At 41.8% G+C, this 27,418-nt stretch overlaps 1 protein-coding gene across 3 annotated transcripts; it reads left to right on the top strand.

Annotated features, from left to right (window-relative positions):
* Nucleotides 1–704: 704 nt before the first annotated feature.
* YIPF1 (Yip1 domain family member 1) lies at nucleotides 705–26,545 on the top strand. 3 transcript variants are annotated; one of them, XM_090269502.1, is made up of 11 exons: nucleotides 705–818; nucleotides 1,082–1,153; nucleotides 1,511–1,590; nucleotides 4,831–4,994; nucleotides 8,825–8,905; nucleotides 9,152–9,239; nucleotides 12,385–12,501; nucleotides 15,932–16,098; nucleotides 16,449–16,631; nucleotides 22,028–22,125; nucleotides 26,059–26,156. In XM_090269502.1, the coding sequence occupies exons 3-10, from the start codon at nucleotides 1,560–1,562 to the stop codon at nucleotides 22,115–22,117; spliced, it is 921 nt and encodes a 306-aa protein (XP_090125628.1). In that variant the 5' UTR covers nucleotides 705–818; nucleotides 1,082–1,153; nucleotides 1,511–1,559; the 3' UTR covers nucleotides 22,118–22,125; nucleotides 26,059–26,156. The 3 variants fall into 3 exon arrangements, with proteins under 3 accessions (XP_090125628.1, XP_090125627.1, XP_090125629.1); XM_090269501.1 differs by lacking the exon at nucleotides 1,082–1,153; XM_090269503.1 differs by lacking the exons at nucleotides 1,082–1,153; nucleotides 22,028–22,125 and having other exon boundaries at nucleotides 26,059–26,545.
* The last annotated feature ends 873 nt before the right edge of the window (nucleotides 26,546–27,418 follow it).

Below are 27,418 nucleotides of genomic sequence, written 5' to 3'. Positions count from 1 at the left end.
GAGGCAAGCACAATGGGCTAAGGGAGCAAAGAAGTCTTGGGAGGCATTAGGCAGGCGAAGACGGGAGGTTGGGCAAAACGGTCTCACGAGGATGCAGCTCCATCACCGTATTTAAGGACCCTGCACTACTGGAGTTGGCGGTCAGATGCCCTAAGGGGACACTGTGGTGAGGGAGTGAGCCAATTCTTACCGCCGCCCCCAACCAACCCCTCCCCACACTAACCCTGGGTATTAGGCTGACTGTCGTGGAGTGAAAGAACAAATGATCCCACTTACTGGGGTGTCTTTATTAACAGATCTCAACCTGACTTCGATCACTCATTCGCAAACTCAGAGTAATGGACTCATTCCCTCCCTCACTAGTTAATCAAATTTTATGGCCTAAAATAATTGGGAGGAGGGTATTGAAGACTTTCTATTTTCACAATCGTCCTTCGTTTTCAATAAGAAAAGAAGTATAAACGAACAGAAAGTAAACTCCGTACTCGAGAACTCTCTGAGCCCGGCCAGAGCGAGGTGAAGGACGGGGAACCTTCTCAGCGCGCGCACCTCTCCACCTGTCTCTCTAAGAACCGGAGCCTCGCACTCAGAAGAGGCAGAGAAGGGAGCAGTTTCTTGCACCCAAGGCCAGCTGAAATCTTCCGAAGCAAAGCGTTAAGGCGTTGCTGTCTCTTTAAGGAGGCTGAGCTCTATCCGGAGAAGGCGGAGAAATTCCGCCCTTCGCATCTCCGGCTTCCGGCAACTCGGAGGGTCTGGAGCCTGCGTGGAGCTTCTGAGGCCCCAGCCTTCGTGAAGGGCTGGACACGGAGGCCCCCGAGGTGAGGAGGCCAGATGTGCGGAGCCGGCCCGGGATCCCTTACCCGCCCGGGCCGCTGCGGCCCAGCCCCTCCACCTAAAATACTGCCTCTGCTACCTAGGCAGCTTTTCCCCAGACCTACCTTGGCTCAGGGTATCCCAGGCTGCAGCGGCGCCATCACTACAGCACCTGTTAATTGCTTGGCTGTGCATAAGCGTCTTACTGTCTTTTTTAATGGCCCCCCAATACCGTATGAGTAGGTACCATTATGAACGCATTTTACAGATGAGGATACTGAGGCCCTGAGGAGCCCACAGTCACACAGCAAGAAGCAGCAGAATCGGGAATGAAACCCAGGTGTGTCTGACCCCAGAGCCTGTGACCTTAACCACTGGCGAGGCTGGACTGCCTTTGCCCTTCACTGTCCTCAGAGCCACCTTTCCCAACCCCAGAACCCCCTTCCTCATCCATCTCCAGGCTGCACCTGGTCTGTAAACTCACACAGTGAGTGAATTGGATGGAACCCCTTTGGACACCACTCCTCTTAGTTTATAATAGTTTTAATAATATCTGATGTTAAGTGGTTATCTTTATATAAACCTATCAAACCCCACTAAAAAGAAAGGCAAATAACATTTCAAATGCGGAAATAAGATTTGTTTGCAGATACTTTATTTTTGTTATCTATTAAGTTTGTTCATTTTTCTCTTTTAGACCTCTGCAAATTTGCTTCCTAATAATTGAAAGAAGACCTACTGGCTGAATGGCAGCTGTAGATGACTTGCAGTTTGAAGGTACATCAGTTGGGTGCCCACCTTTGTCTTTATGATCAGTATTTCTGCAGTCACAGCAACAGATTTTCATTGCAATGCTGGCACATATATTTTACCATACATCTTGGTAAAAGAATGTTGGCCTCACCCAAGTTTTTCTGTTTGTCCATACCAGCTTTTCTTTTTTGCCGAGTAGCCATTCAGATGATAAGATCATAAATTTAGCACAGTGATTACAGAACATGTGTATAGTGTTCCTGCCTTAGTTCAACACACATTTATTGAGCACCTACTGTGCTCTTAGAACTATGCTAGCTGCAGGGCATGAAAAGATAAAGGAGAAATATTTTATGCTACTGGAGTAGATAAAAGTATAAAAAGAAATTATGATGAAATATAGTCATGTCATTTCTTCATTGACTCAGGAAGTATCTCACAAGTGTGACCATGATCCAGGCAGTTGTTCTAGTTATCAGGGATAGAAGAGTGAACAGATAGCTATTTTCTTCTTTTACAAAGCTTTCAGTCTAGTGAGGAAGACATTTATTTGTTAAGTGATCATTTAAATGTCTTATTTCAAAATTAAATAATCTACAAACTGTGTAAGTGCTGGAGGAAAAGTTCATAACTCATAACCCCGAGCCTGATGTATGCTAGGGATTGACGAATGCTTATTTGTCTTGTAAACACTTGTGTAGTTCTTACTATATGGCAGGCACTGTTTTAAGTGCTTTACAAATATTAGCTCATTTAATTGTTATGTCAATTTTATCAAAGTTATTTTATTTTTCCTATTTGCCATTTTTCTGTTTGGGATATTCTTAATCCAGATAGTCACATGGCTTGTACCCTCACTGTTCAGATCTCACTCTATTAGAGGAAATTTAAGCACAGAAAAATTAAATAATTTGCTCTAAAGTCACAGAGTAAGTTCTAAAGTAGGGTTTGAACTTAGGTAGCCTACCTTCATAACCATGCTATTTCAACACTATCTGAGGAAGATATGATTAGAAGTCCATTTCATCAGCAAATACTGTCAGGTCTACAAAATATATCCAGCATCTGACCACTTCTCACCATCTCTGCTACTCTCCTATCTACTCAAGGTCACGATCACCTCTTGTCTGGATATAGTCCTTTTCTTTTGGTCTTCCTCCTTCCTCCCCTTCTCTGCTACAGTAGGTATTTTACAGCCAGAGATTTTTTTCAAACTAAGTCAGATTTTGTCATTCCTGTAAACCTTTCCAGTGGCTCCTATCTCACTAGGAGTGAAAGCTAGAGCCCATTCTGTGCTTAGGAGGCTCTACATGATCCAGCCCTCTATGGCCTCTGATTTGATCTCCTACTGTTCTTACCCTTTCTCAGCTGTACCCACTCAGGCCCCATGACTGTTCCTCCTGGTTGCCAAGTACACTCAGAGCTTAGGGCTTTTGTGCCATTTTTTTATTTGGGACATTCTTACTCCAGATAGTCACATGGCTTATACCCTCACTCTGTTCAGATCTCACTTCATTCAAGAGGCCTTCTTTGGCCACCTTATCCCAGTACAGTGTGAGAACATTCAAATGTAAAGAACGGCATATACAAAGTGTCTGTGGAAGAAGGAAGTTTGCTTAATTTTTTTCCAAGGTACCAGAGCACAGGTGGTGGGAGAGGCTGTCACAAGGTGAGGTTTGAGAGGGGAGAGGAGCCAGATCTCCCAGGACTTTATAAAACCATGTAAAGGACCTTGCTCTTCAGAAAAGAACACAGGATGCTGTATAGGGGTCCGGAGGGCTTCCCTGAGGAAGAGTGGCAGTGTTAGATGAACAAGTGGAGTTCAGGACCCTTCAGATAGAAGACATTGTGTCAGGAAAGAAACAGAGGCAAAACATAGCATGGGATGTGCCAGGATGTAGAAGCAGAGAATATTGATGGCATAAATAAGAAACATACCAATCTTGCCCTCAAGGAGCAGAAATTGGCAAGAATAGCTAATAGAGAGCATAATGTGTGAATAATTATCATGTGAGAGGTATACACGTTCTCCATTTCAATCAAACTATGCCATCTGCTATTCCTCAAACATGGGCCATGTTTTTCACTTCTGGGTTTTGCTTATCCCATTTACTTTGTATGAGATCCCATCCCCACCATTCTGACCGTCTTTCTCCTATGGCAGCTTTGCGGATCCCATCAGCTAGGTGAGTTACCATCCTCCCTTGAACTTCCTTGGCTTCAGTAAACTCTAACCTGATGCTCTCTGTTCTTTCTTCTGGCAGCCCTTTTCCCCTGGTAAACTACTGCATTTAAATATGAGACTTAAGTTCTATATTTTTTTTTGGTGTGATTCCCTCAGGCAAAGTTGTGAGTGTCTTTTTAAATGTCAATGCCATGTCCAGGTCAATAGATGATAGCTATAATATTTATAATCTCATATCATCCTCCAAATCTCTTTAAGATAGGTACTATCTACGTTTCCTAGTTGAAGAAAAAGAAACTCAGAGATATGGAGTAATTTACCCAGGGTCATGGAGTGTTGGAATCTTAAGTTAAACAAAGGACCTCATGTTCCACAGTCTCACGTGGCTTCAACAGCCAAAACATTGGAGACTGAAACTTCAGTGATTGTAACTTATCAGCCACCTAATTAACTCCAGTCACTTTAGTTTTCTCCATAAAACTGTTTGCATAGCTGAAAGGCAGTAGAGTAGGCTTGGCTATCCAAGAGCCCCATCCTACTGTTAGTCATAAGATTCATGCTGTGCTTGTAGTGTTGTAATGGTGCCCTGCTGGTAGCCTGTCATTTTTGTCCCTATATTTTCTATAGTGATTATATATACCTTGTTGGAAAAAATAACTTCATTAAATTTTTTGTACTAGAATTAAAGAAGAAAGTTTTAGATTGGGTACTTGCTGTGGGCCAGGTGCTCTGCTAAGGACTTTACTTAGGTAATATTCCTAACTTTACCAAAATTCTTTAGAATAAATATTATCCCCACTGAGGCTTATAGAGGTTAAGTTACTTACTCAGGTTCATGTAATTAGTAGCTGAGCCAGGACTGAAATATAGGTCTGACTTCAACTTCTGCTATCTTCATAACCATTTTTCTATGGCAGCTTGATTTCTAGATGAGCTTTTCTTTTCAGAGACTTTCGTCATTTGTATCAGATAGGGTTTGTAGCAAAGTTGAGGTTACAACAGCTTGCCTTTAAATTAAAAGTATAGCACTTCCAGTGTGGGTAAGGTCTTTGATACCCTTATGCTCTAATTGATTTCAGAATTTGGTGATGTAGCCACTTCTCTAGCGGCAAACCCAGATGCCATCACAATAAGCATCGAGGGTCCTGGTGAAACTCCCAGACATCAGCCAGGACCCCCAGGAAGCTCTGGGAGAGAAGAGGATGATGAATTACTGGGAAACGATGAGTCTGATAAAACTGAGGTTTGCACTTGTCTTTGAAATTGAACTTGTTCATGCATTTATTTACTGTCTCCTGTATGCCAGGTAGAGTGGCAGGTAGTGGCAACACAAAGTGGCATCACACATGGTCTCTGTCTAGAGGGGATAAACAGATAGGCAAACAGGCCACTGTCATGCATGGGAAACACACTGGATGGGGGAGCACCAGGGTTGTGGGAGCAGAGAGAAAGGTATTACAGAAGGCTTCCTGGAGATTGTGAGACACTTCAAGTGGGTCTTGATGAAAGAGTAAGTGGTAGCCAGGAGAAGAAGGCAGGGAAGGTGTTCTAGACAACAGTTTTGGTTAAGTCACAGGCAAGAAGGAACAGGGTACAGACAGCATATCTCCCATCTTCATGTAGGAACAAAATCTAGGTGAAGGCAGGAGATGAGGCTACAGAGATAGGCAAGGACTCATCAACTCAACGAATATGAACATTCTGAAAACTATTATGAGCTCTTAAAAGATTTTAAACAATATGGCCAGATATTTTAAAAGATATTTAGGATCTGACAGCCGTATGGAATATAAATTAGAGGGAGATGGACTGGAGGCCAGAAGACCAGGTAGGAGACTGTTGAAGTGTCTAGGCTAGAGATGATGAAGCCTGAACTAGGGCTGGACACCATGTTTAGAGGGTGGGCTCAGGAGGACTTAGTGGCGAAGGGGTGAGAGCAAAAGAGAGAAGATTCTAGGGAGACTTCTGGGTTTCTGCACCTAGTTGGATGATGACTGTCAGGTGGCATTTTTTATCACAAAGATTTATTTCTAGTAATATTTTGTAAGTGGAATCATGATTGTAGAGCATCCAGTTTATAGCAGTGGGTTCCATCCAGGCTTATTAAAATAGTGGAGCTCTTGGGTGCCAGATGCTCTTTGTGGAACTCCATGAAATACCAAAATAAGCACCAAAGTTTATGCTATCAAATACCATTATATACTAGATACCGTGACAAGAGCTCTTGACTTAGGAGCCTAACTTTGAATCCTGGTCCAGGTCAGTAGTAAAAGCTATGTTGTTTTGGGTAAGGTACTTTAATTTCCTTAAGCCTAGGTTTCCTCATCTGAAATATAAGAACATGTGTATGTTGACTATTGTCATCATTAGCATCACAGTAGTTAATATTTATTCAGTGTTTAATAACTACCAGACACCATTTAAAGTTCTTAACTTGGATCATGTTATTTAATACTCAAAACAATGCTGAGTGCCAAGAACTGTTCTTATCCTCATTTTACAAATGAGAAACCTGAGAAACAGAGTTTAAGTAACTTGCCCCAGTACACCCCACTGGCAGGTAGCAGATAACTTTAAACCGAGGCAGTCTGAATCCAAGAGCCTGTGCTCCTCCCCTCTGTACTAGTGTTAGTATATATTAAGTACTTATTAAAGTGGTTTGCACTGTCAGGAGAAAGGAGTAATTATTAGTATAGTTAAGTCTATTAGAGTTCTCCAGAGACATAAGACCAATAGGATATAAATACATAGAAAATGAAATTTGTTTAAAAGAATTGGTTTACATGATTGTGGATGCATGGCAAGTCCAAAACCTGATGGAGGAGGCTGGTAGGCTGCAGACTCAGAAAAAAATTGAAGTCTGAATTCAAAGGCATTCTGCTGTAGAACCAGGAAGTGCCGATGTTGCAAGCCAAGTGTGAAGGCAGTCTACTGGAGAATTCCCTCTTGCTCAGGAGATCAATCTTTTGTTCTATGCAGGCTGAGATCCACCCACATTTTGGAGGGCAGTCTACTTTACTCAAGAAGTCCACTTATTTAAATGTAAATCTCATTCAAAAACACCCTCATAGAAACATCCAGAATAATGTTTGACCAAATCCCTGGGCACCATGGCCCAGATAAATTGATGCATATAATTAATCATCACACTGAGCAACAGCAGGCTTCAAAAGTTTAAGAAGAAGTGAACAGGGGGAGAAAAATCTTAAAATTGAAAACATTTTATCCATTATTTTAATGTCTGTGTGTTGGGAAGAGATTACCAGTGGTCTGACAATTCGTTGGCCTAGCTTATGGAACATGGGTCTATGGTGTACCATATCTTGTGATATTAAGGTTGGAAAGAACCTTTTGTTTCCTCTAGTTTAGTTTCCCTTCCAAGATATTAATGCTGTTTGTGAAATGTCAGAAAGACAGCACATGAATACTTCTAGAAACAGGCTGTTCATTACTATGTAAAGCAGCCACTGCCAGTGTTGGACAACTTGACTTGTGAACTTTTTTTCCTTTATAATGAACAAAAATATTTCTTTTTCTAAATTTTATTTTATTCTGATTTTAGAGAGAGGGGAAGGGAGGAAGAAAGAGAGGGAGAGAAGCGTGCGTGTGAGAGAGAAACATTGATCGCTTGCCTTCTGTATGTGCCCTGACCTGGGACCGAGCCTGCAGCCCAGGCATGTGCCCCAACCGGGAAGCTAACTGGTGACCTTTTGGTTTGTCAGGCAACGCCCAACCAGCTGAGGCACACAGGCCAGGGTATAATGAACAGAAATACTTGCCAAGAGTAACTTCCCATGTCCTTCAAAGTTCCTCAGAGCGTATCTTTTCCTTTTGCTGTATGAATCCTCTTCAGATAATTGGCAGTCACAGTTCTGGGCATGCGGCCTGCTTTCTGCTGTGCTGCTGGGACAGGTGTGGCCCTCCGTGGGCACATATTACAATTTGTTTCTTTTGTCAGAAGAGTATATTTTATGTTTCTAGTACTTTAGAGTGAAGCAGTATATCAGATTTTTGAGAATTCAGGTGGTGACAGTAATATGGATGTTGAAGGGGTGAGGGAAGAAAAGATACTTACACTGACTGCCTTCTGTATATATGTGTGTATAAATATATGCATATATGTTATTGTCTATAGTACATATATATTATGTATAATTAGTCCTCCCTTTAATCCTGTGAGGATTAACATAATCTATATTATCTATATGCCCTGGCTGGTTTAGCTCAGTGGATTGAGCGTCGGCCTGCGAGCTAAGTGTCGCTGGTTCGATCTTCCAGTCAGGGCACATCAGAGAAGGAAAACTCTGACTCCAAAAAACCTCCGCTGCCTTGCGGCATACCTCTTCAGGGGAAAGGCTAAGGGAGTAAACCCCGACAGAAAATCCGGAGCCGGAGTCCCTAAGGCGGTCTGACGTTGTAGTCAACACCGGCAACTCCTGCGGCGCACCTGAAGCCAAGCTGTACTGACTCCGTCTTTCCCTTGGACCCTTCAGCTGCGAAGAGAGGGGGGGTCTGCTGCATGGGCAACAGCAGACCCTCCATATCACCCTGCCCAGGCTCTGTAGCTTCAGCTTCACTGGAGAGGACACCCCAGCGTCATCGCAAGATGTCGATTCAACACGGGAGGAGACAGATACCGTGTCACTCCCGAGTCGGACTGCACAGCCATTCTCGGCGGTGCAGATAGACTCTTAAGAAGCTACACCATCGTCTCTCGAGACGGACGGCTGCCGACGACGATATTATCTATAAATCTATAGATTAAATCTACCCATGAAGTAGATGTTGTTAGCACTACTTTGTAGATAAGAGAACAAAGACTGACAGGGGTCCAGTGATTTGATGAAGCTGCCCCTAGTGGAGGGACCAGGATTTGAATCCTTTTGGTGTGATTTCAAAACCCCACGCTTGTTTTATAGCAGGCTGAGTGTTGGGCGTGGCTATTGCAAAATTGATTGATGAATACAGAAGAGCTTGGTCCTTCGTACTTCTTGGTTTTACATTAGATCAGCTCCCTTTCTCTCTGTGTCCCTGGACTAAGGAAATCATTATGTTTTATTTTACCTCTGACAGTTACTTGCTGGACAGAAGAAAAGCTCCCCTTTCTGGACATTTGAATACTATCAAACGTTTTTCGACATAGACACTTACCAGGTCTGTAAAGCAGTTTCACCTTTCCTTTTACATGTAATGGAGACTTGTTTCTTCTCTGGTTAAGCAATGAAATGATGTAAAAGCTTTTGTGTACTGCATAGGATCTTACAAAAGTAAAAGGGTTACTAGTATTTGAAAATACTACTATCATAAAAGCTCTAATAACTGAGTTTCAATTTTTCAGTAGTTGAATTTAGCAGTCTTTGAAAGACTCTTCAGTATACTTACTGCTCTGTTGTTTTCCAGGTCTTTGACAGAATTAAAGGGTCCCTTTTGCCAGTCCCAGGAAAAAACTTTGTGAGGTTATATATCCGCAGCAACCCAGATCTCTATGGTATGTATGGAGCCTTTTACATTCTTTACCACGTGCCCAGTGAACTCAGGTGAGTGTGCAGGTTACCTGGAAAGTTGGAGAATGTACTGTTGGCAGGGCATGCAGCATTTTATTTGACTTCTCTGAGTTTCAGTAGCAACCCTTGCAAAGAATTTTGGAGAAAATGCAATTATCTGTTATATTAATGCCATGATTATAAGTAATAGTACAACCTTTGAAAATCTTCACCTGACATTACAAACTGGAGACAAATTAAGTTACTTTTTCTAAGAGGAGATTATTGACTTTAATTTTAGAGGAATTGACTTGGGTGGGGGAGTGTGCAGAAGTACTCTTATATTTTTTTATTGAGTGGCTCCTCCCCTTGGGATTCAGTCAACAGCACTGGCAGTCTATAAGAGGGATGGGCCAGGAGATGACTGTCATCCTTGATATCCCTGCTATCTGAGAAATGTCAGAGGTCCACCCAGTACTCTATGGGAAAGGGCTCCAACATGAGCGGGTTTCTGTGTTTGAGGGGAGAAGAGAGCCATTGGCTCCGAGTGCTTTCATGCGCAGGTGCTCCATGAAAGACTTTGTGTATATGGTCACATTCAATTCTTGCAACAACCTTTGGGATAGGTATTGTTATCCCCACTTTTCAAAAGAGGAAGCCGATGCTTGATTAAGCTTAGTAATATATATGCTCAATCCTAAGTAGTAAGTATTAGAGTGATTATATATATTGATTATAAGAGGAGAAGGAATTCATGAGAAATTTCTGGGTGCCAATCAGAGGTTTTAAGCTACAGAACCTTTTCATTAAATGGCACAGATGTCCAATATTTAAAACCAGTAAAAGTTTAACTGCCCGGGACGTTGAAGGGGCCCCTTCTGCTCAGCTGCAGCTCTCTGTGACCGTGCCAGAAGTTCCATCCAGAGATCTGTGGAATTCCTGGAGCTCCAGGGAGCAGAGTGTGAAAACCATTGCCTTGGCCCAGGCCCCTCATCCAGAGGTTGCCAAGGGGTTTCTTTTTAGCTCTCTCATTCATTTTTCTAGCCTGAGAGCTTCTTGAGAGGACAACTCTCTGTCTGAGTAGTCCATGCCATCAGTGCCTGGCAAAGGGCTTGGCTCAGACAATTTCTGAGCACCTTGCTTTGTACTAGAGAGACTGAGGATTCACAGATCAAGTCATAGTCTCCACCCCCAAGGGGAAGAAGAGAGAACTAACATGATGAGCACTCTAAAAGTGCCAAGCATGGAACTCGATGCTCTCTTAAACTCTTATTTCCCACACTCCAGGGTAGCCTTATCAAAAGAGAACAATTGAGGTTTGTTTTATTGTTCTTTGTGCTTTCCTGGATGTTAGAAATATTTCATAATATAAAAACCGCATACTACAAACTAAATTAAGGCTCCCCTTCTACCCCACCCCATAGTGAAGAGTAGGAATTTGGCAGGAAGGAGGAAGAGAGAGGCACTATGAAGCAAGTACAGGCCTGGGATGAATAGGTGGGTGTGTGTCTCTGGAGTCCCAAGTTTCCTTTGAGCCTGAGCTCTAGAGGTAGCAACTGTGTCTGTTGTTCATTGTTGTGACCCCAGCACTTAGCACAGGGCCTAGGCGGTAGTGGGTACTTAGTAAATAAGGCTAAAAGAATAGGATATTCTCAGCTTTCTAGTTATGGGTACTATAATATTGTGGCCACTTGTGGTGATATGCTTGGATGCTCCTCCACCCATCAACAACAGGTGGTCAGTTTTGTTCATTTGTTCTACAGAGCTTTTTGGAATTTTTTTATTTTTGTTGGTTATAGGGGTTTTTTTAAGCTTTTTTGTTTATTTGTTGCATCTTTAAGGTGCTGGGCTCTCAAAATGATACGGTGAACAATATTTAGTCCTTGTCAACAGCAGAGAGCTTGCAGGCTAGTGACTGACTAGCAATGTGTAGAAAGCTGATGGTGACTCTTTGGAGTACTCAATCAAGTATTTGTGCTCCTTTCTCACCTTCAGGATCCAGTGTGGTTCTGAAAAGTGCTAATCCATTTCTGGTAGTCATCTCACCCAACACAATAATGCTCTTAATTTTAGGATATGTCAAGGTGCTACAATTACCCCAAAACGTATTACAAAATATTAGTGAAATTGAAAATGACATTCATAAAATTTATTAAAATCTTCAGATTTAAAATTGTATTTATTCTACTAGTAGTTTTTCTAGTTGGGGAGAAACAAGGATAGTGTTCATGATATCAAGCAAAATGGTGAATGGGATTTATTTGCAAAGCATGGTATAGTCATCCATTTAGTGGACTGTATTACAATCGTGAAGAAAGAATAAAGCTGATTTTTATAATAGCTATGGTAGAATCTCCAGGATATATTAAGGTGAAAATAAATATGTATGTAACCATTTGTATAAGACATCAATACAGACACACACACACACACACACACACACACAAATATCCATTTGCTTATATGTGTATAGAAATCTCTGACAGGATATATCAGAAATTGGTTACAATAGTGAGGTCTGGGGAGGGGAAATGCAAAGCTAGGGAATAGAGAGGGAAGAAAATGTACTCTTCTTTATATTCCCTTTTGTACCTTTCAAACACTAAACTTTGTGCATATATTACTTTTTTATTAAAAAGAAAGAAAAATATAAAGCTTATACACATACATACACACCCATAGTGAATTGGTAGATTACATTAACTCTTCCCTAAATCGTTCTGCTTGCCCCACTCTTCTCAAAAGGACTCGTCTAATTTTAGGGGTTTTTTTCCTGGTACATACATTTAGCACTTAGATAAGGGAAGTAACTTGCTTCCTGTATCCTGATGGTAAAAGTTTTAACAAGATTTCCGTGAATTAGTTTGGTGATCCTCCAATGAAAGAAGCTATAAACAAATCAGTGTCTTTATTCCCCTGACTATGGGAGGTGTTTTGGCTTTTGCATTCCAATGCCCCCTGTCTTTAAGGCAGCTAATTACTGTGTTTGGCCTTTTAAAAAAGAAAATTTCTACTAAAGGAGTATTGAATGCATCTAAAAATCATTTTCCTTGCTTACATGAATAGGGCAAGGGAAAAAAAATAGTCTTTAAAAATCTAAAGGCTGGTGCTTTATTTTCTTGTCTCTGAATTTTCTGGTTTCTTTTGCAGGCCCCTTTTGGATATGCGCCACATTGGTCTTTGCCATAGCAATTAGTGGAAATCTTTCCAACTTTGTAATCCATCTGGGAGAGAAGAAATACCGTTATGTACCTGAATTCCGAAAAGGTTGGTGAATAGCTTGACTCATTTGGAATGCTGTCAATTTGTAACCATGAGTTCATTTCACCCACTGAACTCTAGATGCTGCATCCCCTGCTTTCTGTATTTCAGGGTTCAAACATACCTAGTGTCTCATAATTTATCACCCATTTATATAAATCCACATAATTTTAAAGATGTGGTAAAATATACATACAATTTACCATATTAACCATTTTTACTTTTTATTTTTTAAAGATTTTATTTATTTATTTTTAGAGAGAGGGGAAGGGAGGAAAAAAAGAGACGGAGAGAAACATCGATTGGTAGCCTCTCACATGCCCCCAACTGGGGACCCCCAACCGGGGACCCACAGTTGGGGGCCCATAACCCAGGCAGGTGCCCTAAATTGGAATCAAATCAGTGACCTTTTGGTTTGCAGGGCAATGTCCAACCCATTGAGTCACACCAGTCAGGGTCATGTTAACCATTTTTAAGTGTACATTCAGCAGTATTAAGTACGGTCACAGTATTGTGAATCCACATAATCTTCTGGAAAACTCTTAAGGGAATGCCCAATAGCAATTGGAATGTATTCAAAGAAAAATGTACAAAATAAGCAAAAAGCAGTGTGCATGAAAGTTTCCATTGTAGCATTATTTGTGTTATCTAAATATTGGGAACGATAGAGATATTGTTATTTAAGTCAGGACAACTCAGCTAGCTAGGTCTATAGCCACTAATTGTGAAGCTCTAGAACAAGGTGGAAGGCTGATCATCATGCCTGTGCTGTTAGCAACTTCGTTAAAGGGAAATCTATAAATGGTCAGGGCCTCGGAGGGAAAATGCAGAAATGAGTGTGTCCTAGTCATGGGCTTGTTTGTGGGTGACATTCCTGTTTTAAAACTTCCTTTCTTGTGGTAGTATTGGATAATTAAAAACAAAAACAAAAACAGCTTTTAGGGACTTGCAGATGAGAGCCACTCCAAAATGAGAAAGTTTGGCTTTTAGGAGGTTAACCTGTGCCACTTTCTCAATTTTCTCCTTCTCTCCCTGCCTGCCGTCCTGCTAAGAGGCTGTACACAGACTGTATAAAAGCATGGTCTCTGGAACCAGGCCCCTGGCTTCAAGGTCCAGCCCCACCACTCAGTAACTTCTACCTTGTTGGGCAGGTTCTTTCATTTCTCTTGACCTCAGATTCCTTAGCAGTGAAATGGAAATAATAATATCTATATTATAAGGCTATTGTATGAATAAAGAGTTGATATATATAAAGCAATATTATATGTATATACATATAGATGTATGAACAGATATACACATATGCATGCATGTAGAGATATGTATTTACCTGTGTGGGTGTGGGTGTGCCTCTGTGTAGCCTTCCTTTCTTCCTCTCCACCCTCCATGCCCAGTTTCCCTTCTCTTTCCTTCCCATCATGGAGTCAGACCTGGGTTCAGTCCCAACTCCATTTGTCAAATGAGTTTGGTTAGAGTGTAACTTAATAAATATTATCCATGAGATACAGATCCTGCCTTCAAGTAGCTTCAATGGTTAGTCAAAGAAAGGGAGGTAAATGCATATTGTTGTAAATAGTATGTGTTAATTTCTGTATTGGAAGTATGTATAGGTATATTGACAGAAAAGAAGGAGTGAATCATCTGCCTAAGGGTCTGGAAAGTCTGGAGGGTCTTTATCTGTTCTTATTCTCTTTGGCTGAGCATCTCAGTATCAGGGAGTCAGGGGATGTATGTACAAGTAAGATAGTCATTGCCTCTATCAATAAACAAGTTTCCATTTTATGTAAAGACTGTAAGTCACACATCCAAATTCAGATCCTGCTGCCACTGCTTATTAATTATTTGACCTTGACCATTTAGCATCTCTTATCCTGTTTCCTTGTCTCCAAAATGAAGATATAGAACATATGAAATAACAACATATTTATATACCTTTTAACAGTATAAAAAGGTAATTGTTGGTTATTTTTTATCAATCAGTATTTTAGGTATAACTGTTTTTACTCATATAATTCCAATAATCTTATAAGATATTATATACTATTATTATTCCCATAAGGAAACTGAGGCAGGATGGTTAAGTAACTTCCACCCAAGGTTACTTAGCTATAAGCGGCATAGCTAGCATTAGAACCTATGGAGTCTGCATCCAGGGTTTGTGCCCTTGACGATTACACAGTGTTGCCTCTAGATAAAGCACTCAGTGTAATGCCTGACACCCAGTGGCTAGCTGTAGACTACTATGTAATTCTTTTCCCCTTCTTTTAGTTATCTAAGGAAAAAAACAGTATGTTAGCACATTTACTTTGGGCTTAATCGGGGAGTTTCCAATGTGAAAAAATTGCTTTGGAAGCTAACAGTATTTTGGACAATCATATGTCTTAACCAGAGTCTGACTGTAATTGCTAGGGGTGCCTTTGTTCTTGCCAAGAGCGTTAAGTGAATTACCTGCTGATTTTCATGTAGGAAGGGCTGGTGCAACAGGCTTAGCCACACTTTATGATCCTCCACTCCAGAAGAGGGAGAACAAACCTCTAGGGTGTGCTGCTGCCAGAGGAGGGAGGTACAGTAATATACTGAACATTGCTGTTCTGAGGAGCCGCTAAATAGCTTTTCCACCACAGAGACAGAATTATTTAAAGAAGGAAGTGAAACTGGAGAATATTTCAAGCAATTCATCAATGAGCTGGAACTCCCTATTTTAGAGACAGAAGGAACCCTAAATAGCAAGCAGAGCAAGTTAATCTGTACCTAGGGCATTTTAATAAATTTGCTAAAGAAATCAGTGTCAGCTCTTGTTATACTAGGAAAGAGGACATGTTCTTCCAAGGGGATAGTTGGCTTTTATTTGACTGAAATGCTTAGTATATTTAAACACGTAGTGTGGCCCTCTGAAGTATTTCAGTTGCATAATTCAGTTTTTTATAACCAACTTAATAATATTAGTTGTTAGTTATTAAACAAATTTTTAAAAACCATATGAGCCCTGGCTGGTGTGGCTCAGTGGATTGAGCACCTTCCTGTGAACCAAAAGGTTGCTGATTTAATTCCCTGTCAGTGTACAAGGGCACATGCCTGGGTTGCAGGCCAGGTTCCCAGTTGGGGGCATGTAAGAGGCAACCAATTGATGTTTTCCTCCCTCTCTATCTCCCTCCCTTCTCCTCTCTCTGAAAATAAATAATTAAAATCTTAAAAAAAAAAAAATCACTACAAAGACAAATGCTAAAGATTCATCAATTTAGTACATGTATAAAGCACCTACTATGTGTCAGGTGCTGTGCCTGGCTCAGAGTCAATGAAGACCAGTAAGACATGTCCCCATGGTGGAGTGAAGTAGGTGGACATGTCAGAAAGTAGGTCCAGTAAGGTACTGGGAGTGCTCTGAGAGTGCATTAAAGGCTTGATGGGGATTAAAACTGTCTCCTGTCATCCTCAGTGTCCATAGCAGCCACAGTCATCTATGCCTATGCCTGGCTGGTTCCTCTCGCACTCTGGGGTTTCCTCCTGTGGAGAAACAGCAAAGTTATGAACATCGTTTCCTATTCGTTTTTGGAGATTGTGTGCGTCTATGGATATTCACTCTTCATTTATATTCCCACAGCAGTAAGTACCACACTTACTCTAAGTGATGTCCTGTTCTTGGTTGAATATTCAACCAGCATCGTTAGTTCTAGCCTCACACTGATGTGCACCTGAAAAATATCCTGTGAATTTAGAAGGGCAGCATGAATGGGGGCCGAGGAGTCAAATGCCTTCCATGGACCCTTTGCTGTGAAAGCTTTCCCCAGTCTGCATGCTGGTGGTGTTTCTCCAGGCTGTGTTGAGAAACCAGAGAGGCAGTGGGGGCCCAGTGCTGATTGACTCTCGGGCCTTTGTAAACATGTGTCCCTGGAATGAACACATGCCTCTCTGAAATGCCTCTAAAACCCCCTCCCCTTCCTCTCTTCTTTCAGATACTGTGGATTATCCCCCTGAAAGCTATTCGCTGGATTCTAGTCATGATGGCCCTAGGCATCTCAGGGTCTGTCTTGGCAATGACATTTTGGCCAGCTGTTCGTGAGGATAACCGGCGCGTCGCATTGACCACAATCGTGACAATTGTGTTGCTTCACACGCTGCTTTCTGTGGGCTGCTTGGTATGGTCTCATTTGTGTGTTCTTTACATGCAAATACTTAAAAGCTTCAAACTGTTAAGACATGACTGTTCTTTAAAAACTGCCTCCATGAAATAAAAAGAGTCTATTTTAAATAGACTCTTCTGGATGAGAAGTGGTAAAGTCATGAGGATTTGATTGTAATCTCCAGCTTTACCTAATTTCTAAAATTTGATTAAGATTTGGGTCTGCCTGGAGGACATGAGGGTGGGTAAGTGTCTTTAAAGAGGGCTGGGGAGTTCTGCTTTTGGATGCCTTTGCTAGTTTTCTGCACGTAACTAGAAAAGAGTTTTGAAATTTAAAGCTTCATCAGTGGAAAGCTTGAGAATGAAGTCAAATACAGAAAGGGGAGAATTATTTTTAAGGTGAACAACATTTGAAATAGTTATTGAGTTTATGTGTTTAGGTGTCTTTTTAGGGAGAGCATGTGCTTTTGAGTCAGACAGGCCCAAAGTGAAGACCAGCTCTGTCACTGGCTGTGTGAACTTCTCTGAATCTGTAACATTGGTTAATAGGTCCTGCCTTAGTTGGATGTTCTAAGGATAAAATAAAATAATACATATAGAGCACAGAATATAGAACTTATCCCATAAATGCCCATAAATTAGGTCCCTTTCCTTTGATCCTAAGGAGACATGGCTTTTTATCTTTTGTACATATGATGCTTGAAGATTACTGTCCATGGCCTTAACAAGGCCTGGTGCAGGTTTTGAAAAAACTCTTGAGTTCAAGAATGTTAATAGTCACTGGTGAAGGAATGAAAATGGCCATGTCAAGTTGTCCACATAGCCCATGTCCAGATCCTCAGTCAGGTTTTGCAGTTATGAGAAGAAATATTTCTTTGGCACCATTTGATCTTTAATTTTTGTGTAGACAACCATGGTCTCATTAAGTGCATTAATAAGATTCTAATACTTTATCATTGAACAAGTCTCATAAAAAGTGTCAAGTTTTGAAACACAGACCTGGTTTACACGCACTCTACATGTGCCTAAGCTTTAAACCCTTGAGACAGAAGACTGTGAGTTTGACTCATAGCAGATTGGCAGTTCATTTCTGGACATGTGGTATCTGGATGATCCCTTGAAATGCTGCTGTGACCCTTCTTTTTGCTGAAGAAGAATGCCCCTTTCATTGTAACTAACTTTCACTGTAATGCCTCTCAGTGGCTGTTAGAACATGGAGGCAGCCGGACTGCCCACCTGAACTTTTGATGTACCATATGCAAATTAACCTGATCCTAGCCCCTCCCATAGGAAGTGAAAATGGACTTTGCTCGTTCCCAGAAGAAATGCTAATGGACCTAGCCCAATATGTTGACTGGGCTGGAAAAGCAGGGAGATATAGATGACCTGTTGAACGTGTTGATGGGTAAACTCACCGTAACTGAAATGTGTGCTTGGCAAGTGTGGAGCCAGCGCCTGCAGAGGCTCAGGCAGGCGATTCCTACTGGCTAGTGTGGGTGACCAGGAATCTCCACTCTCCCTTCCTTCCCCCTTTCCTCTTGCTCCTATGGGCATCCAAGGTGGACTGGGAGTTATCACCTTCCCCCCGCCCCCCACTTCTCTTGCTCCTGTGGGCCCCTCTTTCCCCCTCTTCCGCTCAATAAACCCATTGTTTAATCCTAGAGAGGTCTCCAGGTGACTTCTCAGAGCAAGGCTACCTGACAGTGGCATCTTCCCATCTCCCAAATTTTTTTCCTTATTGTATACCTGGTTGAGAAGTTGGTGAGGAGAAAAGGCATTGTCTTTTTTGGTTCTGTAAAGAATAGAGAGGAGCAAGCAAGGTAGACTGGATAATGGAGCAGGGAGGTGTGGTTGTGGTTGTTATTATTACTATTATTAACCCATTTCATCTGCTACGTGTGGCCAGGATCTTTTACTTCCTGTACTTGTTACTTTCTTTTGGGGTAAATGACATTGAAGTTAGGATTTACATGCCTATCTTGCTACTCAGGAACTTTTTATTTTGTTATTTTATATATTTTTATTTTTATCCTCACCCAAGGACATTTTTTTCATTGCTTTTTAGAGAGAGAGGAAGGGAGAGAGAAACATAGATGTGGGAGAGAAACATTGATGCAAGAAAGAATCATCCATTGGTTGCCTCCCTTATGTGTCCGGACCAGGGATTGGTGCCTGGACAGGGATTGTGTGTGTCTGCCTGAGGGTGAAACCCGAAATCTAGGGTATGTGCTCTGACCAGGAATTGATCCTGCCATCTTTCAGTTATGGGATGATGTACCAACCAACTGAGCCCCATCGGCTAGGGCAGGAACTTTTTAAAAGAGAGAACTGTAATGAGGTAGAAAGAGCACTGGACTGGGAACTGCTTAGCATTGTGAGCCCAGGCAAGTGACTTAACTCTCAGAACCTTGGTTTTCTCATCTGTCAGGGAGGTTCATATTTTCGGAGGCTTTTTAGAGACTCAATGAAATGGCTGTGAAAGCCCTTCATATACTGTGACAGTTTCTTCATATATAAAGAAGTTATTAAAAGAGCCCTGTGTCATCAGAAACCACCAGGGTCCCTCTGCTGCTTGTTCCTCCTGAGTGCCCCAGGAAGAGCTGCTCAAGACTGCCCATTCATCAGTGCCTCTCACCGGCATCTTCCCGTCTCTCTCCTGAACTTTCTACCCATTATATACCTGGTTGGGAAGCTGGAGGAGTGAAGGAGGCAGGAGAAAAGGCATTGCTCTGTTGAGATCTAAGGGACTTGGAGGAGCAGGGTAGAGTGGGTGGAGGAGCAGGGAGGGAATTGTGGGTGGAGGACCTCTGCTTGGGAGCACAGTTTTTTCTTCTTCAGAGAAGGGAGCCATTTCGTGATCAGGTGTGTAGCCAGGGCCCACAGTGCCTGAGGTTTTGTTCTTCACACTGGAGGTTGCCTCCTCCTTTCTGTTCTGGAGATGTGCAGAGCAAGAGGGCCAAAGCAGAAGTGAAGTCCCAGCTCCACCACTCCCTGCTCTGGTTATTTCCCTGCTCTAGACCCCTACCGCTTCACTTGGAAAAAGTAGCTCTAGTAACATCTTCACTGTTACGGATCAAATGATATGTGCAACATGAAAAACAGAACAAGCTGTACAAATGAAGGCATTATTGGGAAGGCAGGGAGAGGAATTGGCAGGGGAGTTAGTTGAACCAAGGGGCACCGGTTGAACCAGACAGCTTGGCCTTCTCACTGTCCCCTGGAGAGCACAGATCGGTGTTTCTGCCTTAGTGCAGTGAGGCATATGACAGCCCTACACCTACTGAGGTCCCCTTGGTGCTGCACTGTACACGATCGCTGCATTGGTACTGGCACACACCTGGCAGGGACAACAGAGGAAGCAGAAGAGGATGAATCTTTGGTATGATTGGAGATGTATGAGCCTACGGTTGCAGTGGTTACTGCTGATAGCAGAGGGTCCTGTGCTCTAGTTTATGGAACTAATGAATCATAGAATTATAACTTGCCCTTAGAGATCATTTTTTCCAATCCTTTTGTTTTACATGTAAGAAAACTAAGGCTTATGTATCACATTTATTTTTAGAATAAGAACAAAAAGGGGGGGCAGTATAAGGGGACTAAATGGTAATGGAAAAATATACAGTAAAGATTAAAAAAACCTAAAGTTGCTAAAAAGGTATTGTTTTTTAAATAACAGAGCACTTTCACATTTTTGTATTATTTGAATTTGTTACAATATGTATTTTAAAATCAGGGGCCATAGCCAGTGTAGCTCAGTTGGTTGGAGCACCGTAGTAACCTAAAGGTTTCAGGGTTTGATTCCTGGTCAGAGCACATGCCTAGGTTACGGGTTCAATCCCCTGTCTAGGCGTGAATGCTTGTGACTCCCCCCCATCCCCTGCTCTGGACATGTGCAAACCCCAGTCCAGATGCAAATGCATACAGGAGGCAATCGATGCTTCTCTCCTGCATTGATGTTTCACTCTCCCCTTCTCTCTAAAAGCAATGAAACACATGACCTTGGGTGAGGATAAACAAATAATAAAAATATAAAATCAGTGGGGAAAAAAAAAAAGATATTCCTTTTCTCTTTTAAGAGAGAGAATTCCTCAGCTTAATCTGTAAAGTTAAATTAAACTATCAAGTTAAAGAGTTCCCAACAAAACAAAACTGAGTCCCAGCAGGGTGGAGTGACTTGTCCGAATCACAGTGTAAGTTATTAGCAGAGCCCAGTTTAGAACCTGGGTCTCTTGTCTCATTCGATCTGATGAGGGTTTCCTCCAGTAGTGTGGAAGAAAAGCATTGTTCCTGCATCGTCCAGGCTCCATGGCTCAGTGAGCGGCATGGCCCCTACCCGCCCCCCTCCCCCCCCTTAAGTTGGGGACTGTTTCTTCCCTGCCTCAGAAAAGTTGCTGGAAGACTGGAAGCTGGAAGAATTCCTGGGGAGGAAGACTTTTAAAACTAATAGAATTACTCTGGTAATGTGATAAACTAGAGGGAGTCTGTAGCCAGAAACTTTTTGAAATGGACTATTTATTGTAGATATTAACTGGGAATCTGTTTGGGAAAGATCCAGCGTGTTATATTGGTGCCCCCTTCTGGCCAACGGAGAGCAGAGCAGGTGAAATCGTTCTTAGCTTGTTATCTTTTTACCTTTCTAACGCCCAGATGCCAAGGGCGTGCAGTCAGTGGTCCTTGAGTTATTAATGATTCATTTTTCCTTTGAACATCCAGTATTCAAGGCTAGTGAGGTTAGTATTTTCCAGGGCTAAAGTTAGGATTCTCAGACCTTGACATAGGTGGGAAGAACCTCCTTAATGTTTTCTCTCTTTCATCTCCTTCTGATTTTTGACAGTTAAATTGTAGATGGTAAGTGGAAGCATTTAGCAAACCTTTCATTTCCAAGCTGAAGAATTATGAGGTACAGCCTGCCTGACACTTTCTTTTTAAGGTCTTTACAGAGCCACCTAGTTAGCAGCAGTCTATCGTAGTTCAGTGCATTAAGTATTGATCTTTACGTTGTGTGCCAGGCCCTGGGTGAGGCGCTGGTGACATAGAGACAAGGGGGATACAGTCTCTGGAGGAGAGACTTGAGCTCTGGAATTAGAAAGACCCAGCTCTAGTGCTGGCTTCACCACTCACTAGCCATATGCACCTGATGGAATGACAACCCCTCTGAACCTTAGTTTCTTCATCTCTCAGATGAGGATAATGATGAAGTTATATGTAGTAAATGCTCAATAAATGGTAGTGAAATGTAAAAAGGCACTCACAGTCAAGTAAGTGAGACAGAAGCAGAGACAGTTGTAATTCGCTATGATGACCAGTGTGTTTCAGGGAAATATAGAGGCCACGAGAACCCAGGAGGACTATTAGCATGAAGTCTAGAACACTCTGTTTTTTAACTCTCTTATGGGCCTTCTTCTTCTACAGACATACTTTTTTGATGCACCACAGATGTCATATCACCTGTCACCTATAGCTGTTCCAAACCAAACAGTTGTAGCAACCAAGTCCAGCTAAAGAAGAAAGTAAGAGACTATATTTTTATCTTCTTGTTGTGTGGTATAGTAAAAAATGGGCGGCTGCATCAGTTTTGTTGCAGTCAGCACAAGAACAGAGAGGGCCAGACCCTTCCATCTTTTTGCACAGTTTAGTGTGGTGTTTGTGTCCATGCATGTCCCTCTTGCCGAAGTCTTCAATTGTGAAATCCACATGATCTGACTTCATAAATTTGGGAAACACAGCGCTTAGGTTCTTCTAGAAGAGGAGCTCCTGCCTTTTGGTCCCAGCATCCCCTCTCCTCTCCTCCCTGTCCCCTTCCCAGCAGTACAATATAGGTTTGTTCCATTTGGTTACAGTCCTGGTAGGATTTTTGTTTGTTTTTTGTTTGTTTGTTTGTTTGTTTGTTTTTAGTTTCCCTGTGACTTAAACCTGGCCTCAGACTCTGAGTGTGACCTTTCTTAAATTACTCACGACTTCTCCAAAGCTCACAAATTCTCATCCTGGTATGTTCTCTGGGCCTCCAAGGATTCCACTGCCAATGGTTAGCTTAGTGGCCGAGAGTACAGGAAAAAATGTCAATTCCTCTATGGCCTATTCCTTGCCTCCCTGTTCTACCTCCTCTGTATTCCAAGGCTGCACAGCCTTGCTGAACTTCTTGTCATTGCCAGACACCTCATGCCTTTACCTCTGCTGTTCCAGATTACCTTGCTATCCTGTTACACATTGTGTTGTATATCACAGATGGGGGTCTCATTTGAACTGGGTCCTGAAGGTTGAGCAGAAGCAATCAGTTATCCATTGTTCTGAGTAGTAGTCAGCTTGCTATGATTTTGGGAAGGTGAAGACATAGGCCGTTCATTGGGGTGCAGTGTGCCGTATCATTAAGAACAAGAAAATCTGGAGAGAGACAGAGGTAGAGAACACAGTGGTGACAGTTGCCTGGGTCTCTGCTTTGGCCCAGAATACCTGACATCAACCTGGTGAGGACCTGGTCAGGGGCTCTCTCAGCCCACTCCTGAGCTAAGACTTAATTTCCTTCCTTATATTATGGTTATGAAGGCTCCAGACCAAGTGTCCCAGGAGCTGTAATCTTAAAGAGTCAGAAGCTGGCATCTGAGAAGAGACTGGGCCTCAGGGCCCTTGTAGACCTCCCACCCTGATTTACACAGATTTGATACCTCTGGGCTTTGCTCAGATCTATAAACTTGGGTATCAGCACCTCCATTTGGGTGTCAAGTCTCCAAATGAGATTGTGATGAACAGTCTCTTTGGAGCCTCCCTGGCAGAAGCATCAATCGCTTTGCCAGGGAGAGGGGCTGTTTAGAGCTCTGGGCTCTGCAGATTTATGGGCTGGCTGTGCCGTCTCCTGTACTCTCTGGACTCCCAGCTTTCACTGAAAAAGTATGGCTTCTAATCTCGCAGATAACCTTCCTCATGTAAATCTGTGCATTGGAGGGCTTGAACTAGAGTGCATCACTGGGAGGAAAAGTAACCCCTTTTCTCCCTGAAACCTCCAACTGTAATTGGGGAAGCTGCCCCTATATAAATCACAGATGAGAATATCCAGCTTCCTTCTTTCCTTCCTTCCTTTTAAAAAATTGGCTTAACACCTGAGGGCCAGTGCCATTTCTTCTCTGAGACAAAACCCTGGTAAAGTCTGGAAACTGTACCTACAAGTCTTACTTGGGCTTGAGGGATGGACTATCTGAAGGGCTGCATCTAGATAGGGGCCGCCTTCCCAGGGGTGGTGACAAGTGGGTCTGTCCTGAGCAGCGCAGCCAGCAGATAATTATACTGCAGTGTGAGAAGGGCTTTAATAAGAGATGAGCATCAGGAGACTCCTTTATAATTAAAACCCTCCTGATTTATACACAGGATTTATACGCAATTATCTTTTCACTCACTCATGTCAAGAGTGCTCATTTTATAAGCCAAAGCTACACTCCTTTTTACTAGGTTTATATACATCAATTCTTTTATTCTGAAATCAGCTTTAACTCAGTGCTATAATCCCCTTTAACACAGCATCCAAACTGCATGACTTCACACATGGCTAACACTTTTCTTTGAGCCTCTTATTCTTTTCCACACAGTGTCTGAAATGTCCCTACCCAGAGAATCCATTTTCAGTTCCTGGGCTATTTCTTTCTCCACTTCTTTGTTCTGTTTCTTTGAGGTAAATTGGGAGAACATCAGGGGGCAAGTAGGCCAATAGAATAACTTTTTATTCTTTTTTAAAAAACTTATTTAGTGGAAAATTTTAAACATAGATAAAAGCAGGGTGACTCGTATATTGAGTCCCCATGTATTCATCACCCACTTTCAATGAATGTCAACTCCTGGCTGATCTTGTTTCATCCATACACTCATTCTTTTCCTTATACTATTTGAAGCAAATATAAGGCATCCTTTTATTTTGGCCATAATATTTAAATTCAGTATCTATAAAAGACACTAATCCCATAGTCACATCTAATAAAATTGTAGCTCCTTAATATCAAATATATTGGGTTGGCCAAAAAGTCTGTTACATTTTTTTCTGTACAATGGCTCTAATAGCGCTTAGTTGCCTTCAACTTCATTCGAAACAATTTTGTTAGATTGTGTTGTGATAGCTGTCATATTAGGGTGCGTTAAAAAACATGATCAAAATTGGTGATTTTTTTTGTGCAGCCATTTTTATATTGAAGATGGAAGAAAATATGCAACATTTTCGGCGTGTTATGCTTTATTATTTCAAGAAAGGTAAAAATGCAACTGAAACACAAAGAAAGATGTGTGTAGTGTATGGAGAAGGTGCCATGACTGACTGAACATGTCAAAGTGGTTTGCGAAGTTTCTTGGTACCATTAACATTTTGGCCAAATAATTCTTGGCTGTGGGGCTGTCTTATGCATGGGAAGATGTTTAGCAGCACCCCTGGCCTCTACCCACTAGAAGCCAATAGCAGGAGATAGCCAACATACTGAAAATATCCAAATCAGTAAAGTTATTGGTGAAAATGAAAAGTGTGTCTTCTATTTTATGGAAACAACTATATGGACTTTTTGGCCAATACAGTACTTCTGTGTTTGAATTTCATATTGAAGTTGGTTGATATATCTCTTAAATGTCTTTTTTTTAAAATTTATTTTTAGAGAGAGAAGGAGGGCGGGGAGGAGATAGGGAGAGAGACATTGATGTGAGAGAGAAACATCAATTGGGTGCCTCTCATATGTGCCCTGACTGGGACCGAATGTGCAACCCTGGCATGTGCTCTGACCGGGAATCGAACCAGTGGCCTCTCGCTTTGCAGAACGACACTCAATCCACCTGACACACTAGTCAGCGCTTAAATGTCTTTTAAATTATAGAATCCTATTCTGTCTCCCTTTCTCCCCTTGCCATTTATTTGTTGAAGAAGTATTTATCTTATAGTTTCTCACTATCTGGAGTTTGCTGATTATATCTCCACAGTGTCATCTAACATGTTGCCCTGTCACCTTTTTTCTGCAAATTGGTGTTTGTATCTAAAGATTTGATTAGATTTAGGGTGGTTTTTTGCGGGGGGTGGGGGGGGTCAAGACTACTTGATAAGTGCTGTTAAATTCTTCAATCCATAAACTCATAATGCCTAATCATCTTTCTCTTTTTGATATTAGTGGCCATTAGTAAGCAACACCTAGACCTATTTATTAGGAGCTCCAAAATGGTGATATTCCAATTCTGTTTTTCCTTCTTTGTTTATTAACTGGAACACTTTATTTATAAAACTTCCCTTCATCTACTGTTGACTATCCAGTGGTATAGTTTATATAAGAAAAGCAGTCTGGTGGTGGCACACTGCTTTGGTGTTGAAGTTACGTCTTTAAACATAAATAATATGCTTTCCTATGATTTAGTTCCTGTCTGTATGCGGAAGTCTTTATCTTGAAAGTGACTCGTTTTTGTTTTTCAGTTTTCTTTTATGTTTTTTGCAGTGTGGTTCTTTTGGATACCAAAGCCAGCAGGAAAACTGATGGAATGGCACCTACCCCTAACATCCGGATGGTGCCACACCCAAGCCTAATGACCTGTTTCACAAAAAAAAATTGAATGTTGTTCAGCACGTGTGTCTTTCAGCTCTTCTTTCTCACCTGTCCGTGATCATTGTGACTATGCACCGATTTGGAGTGAAATACGAGGGAATGGGTTAGGCAGGCTCAAGTGCCCTGATTTGCCTCTCACGTCATGTGATGTGCTTCATGTTCGGCATACCCTTAATTCCTGAGGGGGATCCGTCCTAACTTCTGTTGTCTTTTTCTCTGAATTGTGTAGATTTCCTCTTCTCTCCAAATGCTTGCCAACCTAAAGTGTCCAAACAGTGTGACCTTTGGTTAGAATTCATTAGGAACCTGAAAATTTGTCTTTGATGACCTGATACTGGGCAGCTGAACCTAATGGTTGCAAAATAAATACCTCACCTAACATCTGTGTCTGCACTTCATGCCTTTGACTTCAAGTTCTTCCCTGATGTTCTGTCGTTAGCATGCTGGAGGCTGCTGAGACTTTGATGTAATGTGCTAGCTGCTGTGGTATGGGGGCTAAATTGAACACCTGAATATTTCCTCCTAAAATTATGAAACAGTTGGTTTAAGGAATATGCTCACTTACAACCTATTTTTGACAGTGATTTTAGAAAATTCTTTTAGGGCACTTTGAGGGCCTCTTCAGGGTGGCATGACTTCCTGGCTAGAGCACATTCAAGGGGGAAACCAGTGACACCTCAAAGATGTTTTTTAATACTTTATATTCAAAATGCACACCATCTGGGAGGTTGAGCTTCTGCCAGGTCAGGATTGCCAATTGTTTTTGTTGTCCTCTTCAGTTCAGGAGTTCCCTATGTATTTCTGAATAGGCTATAAAGACACATTTATACTTAAAAGGCAGATAAAAGAAGATACACACAAATTCAGGTTATAATGAGCTTAAGGTCACCTTGGCAAATCTAGGGACAACATCTACAACAGAACTGGGGGACAAGGTATCACAAGCCCCAGAATTCAGGTAGGTGGAGACCACTGCCAGTTCGAAGACTTACACAGTATAATCAATTTTGTGGAAAGAAGCAGAAGGAAGCAACAGGGTGTCTGAAAAATCTAAAAATAAAAGAACCTCAAAATAGCTAGCAGGTACTCCCTGGTAAGTACAGAGGACCAATAGGAGAAGAGCAGCTGGTACTGGGTTGGAGGAGTTTTGTACAACCCATTTGCAGCTGGTGAGGCAAGGGCTGCAAAGTAAGATCTGAAGAAGCTGGAGCAGTCCAGGTTTTGTTACCTCTCAAAACCAGACAAAGTGTCT

The sequence above is a fragment of the Furipterus horrens genome, unplaced genomic scaffold (genome assembly GCF_987537825.1).
Source record: "Furipterus horrens unplaced genomic scaffold, mFurHor1.1.pri manual_scaffold_3, whole genome shotgun sequence".
NCBI classification, from domain to species: domain Eukaryota; kingdom Metazoa; phylum Chordata; class Mammalia; order Chiroptera; family Furipteridae; genus Furipterus; species Furipterus horrens.
The sequence above is the reverse complement of the archived record's forward strand: the minus strand, read 5'-3'. Positions and strand labels throughout refer to the sequence as shown.

Coding starts and splice junctions, on each gene's coding strand:
- YIPF1 (XM_090269501.1), top strand. CDS start 1,560: ATGGCAGCTGTAGATGACTTGCAGTTTGAAG. Junction 8,906..9,151: donor TCGACATAGACACTTACCAG/GTCTGTAAAGCA, acceptor GTTGTTTTCCAG/GTCTTTGACAGAATTAAAGG. Junction 12,502..15,931: donor TGTACCTGAATTCCGAAAAG/GTTGGTGAATAG, acceptor TGTCATCCTCAG/TGTCCATAGCAGCCACAGTC.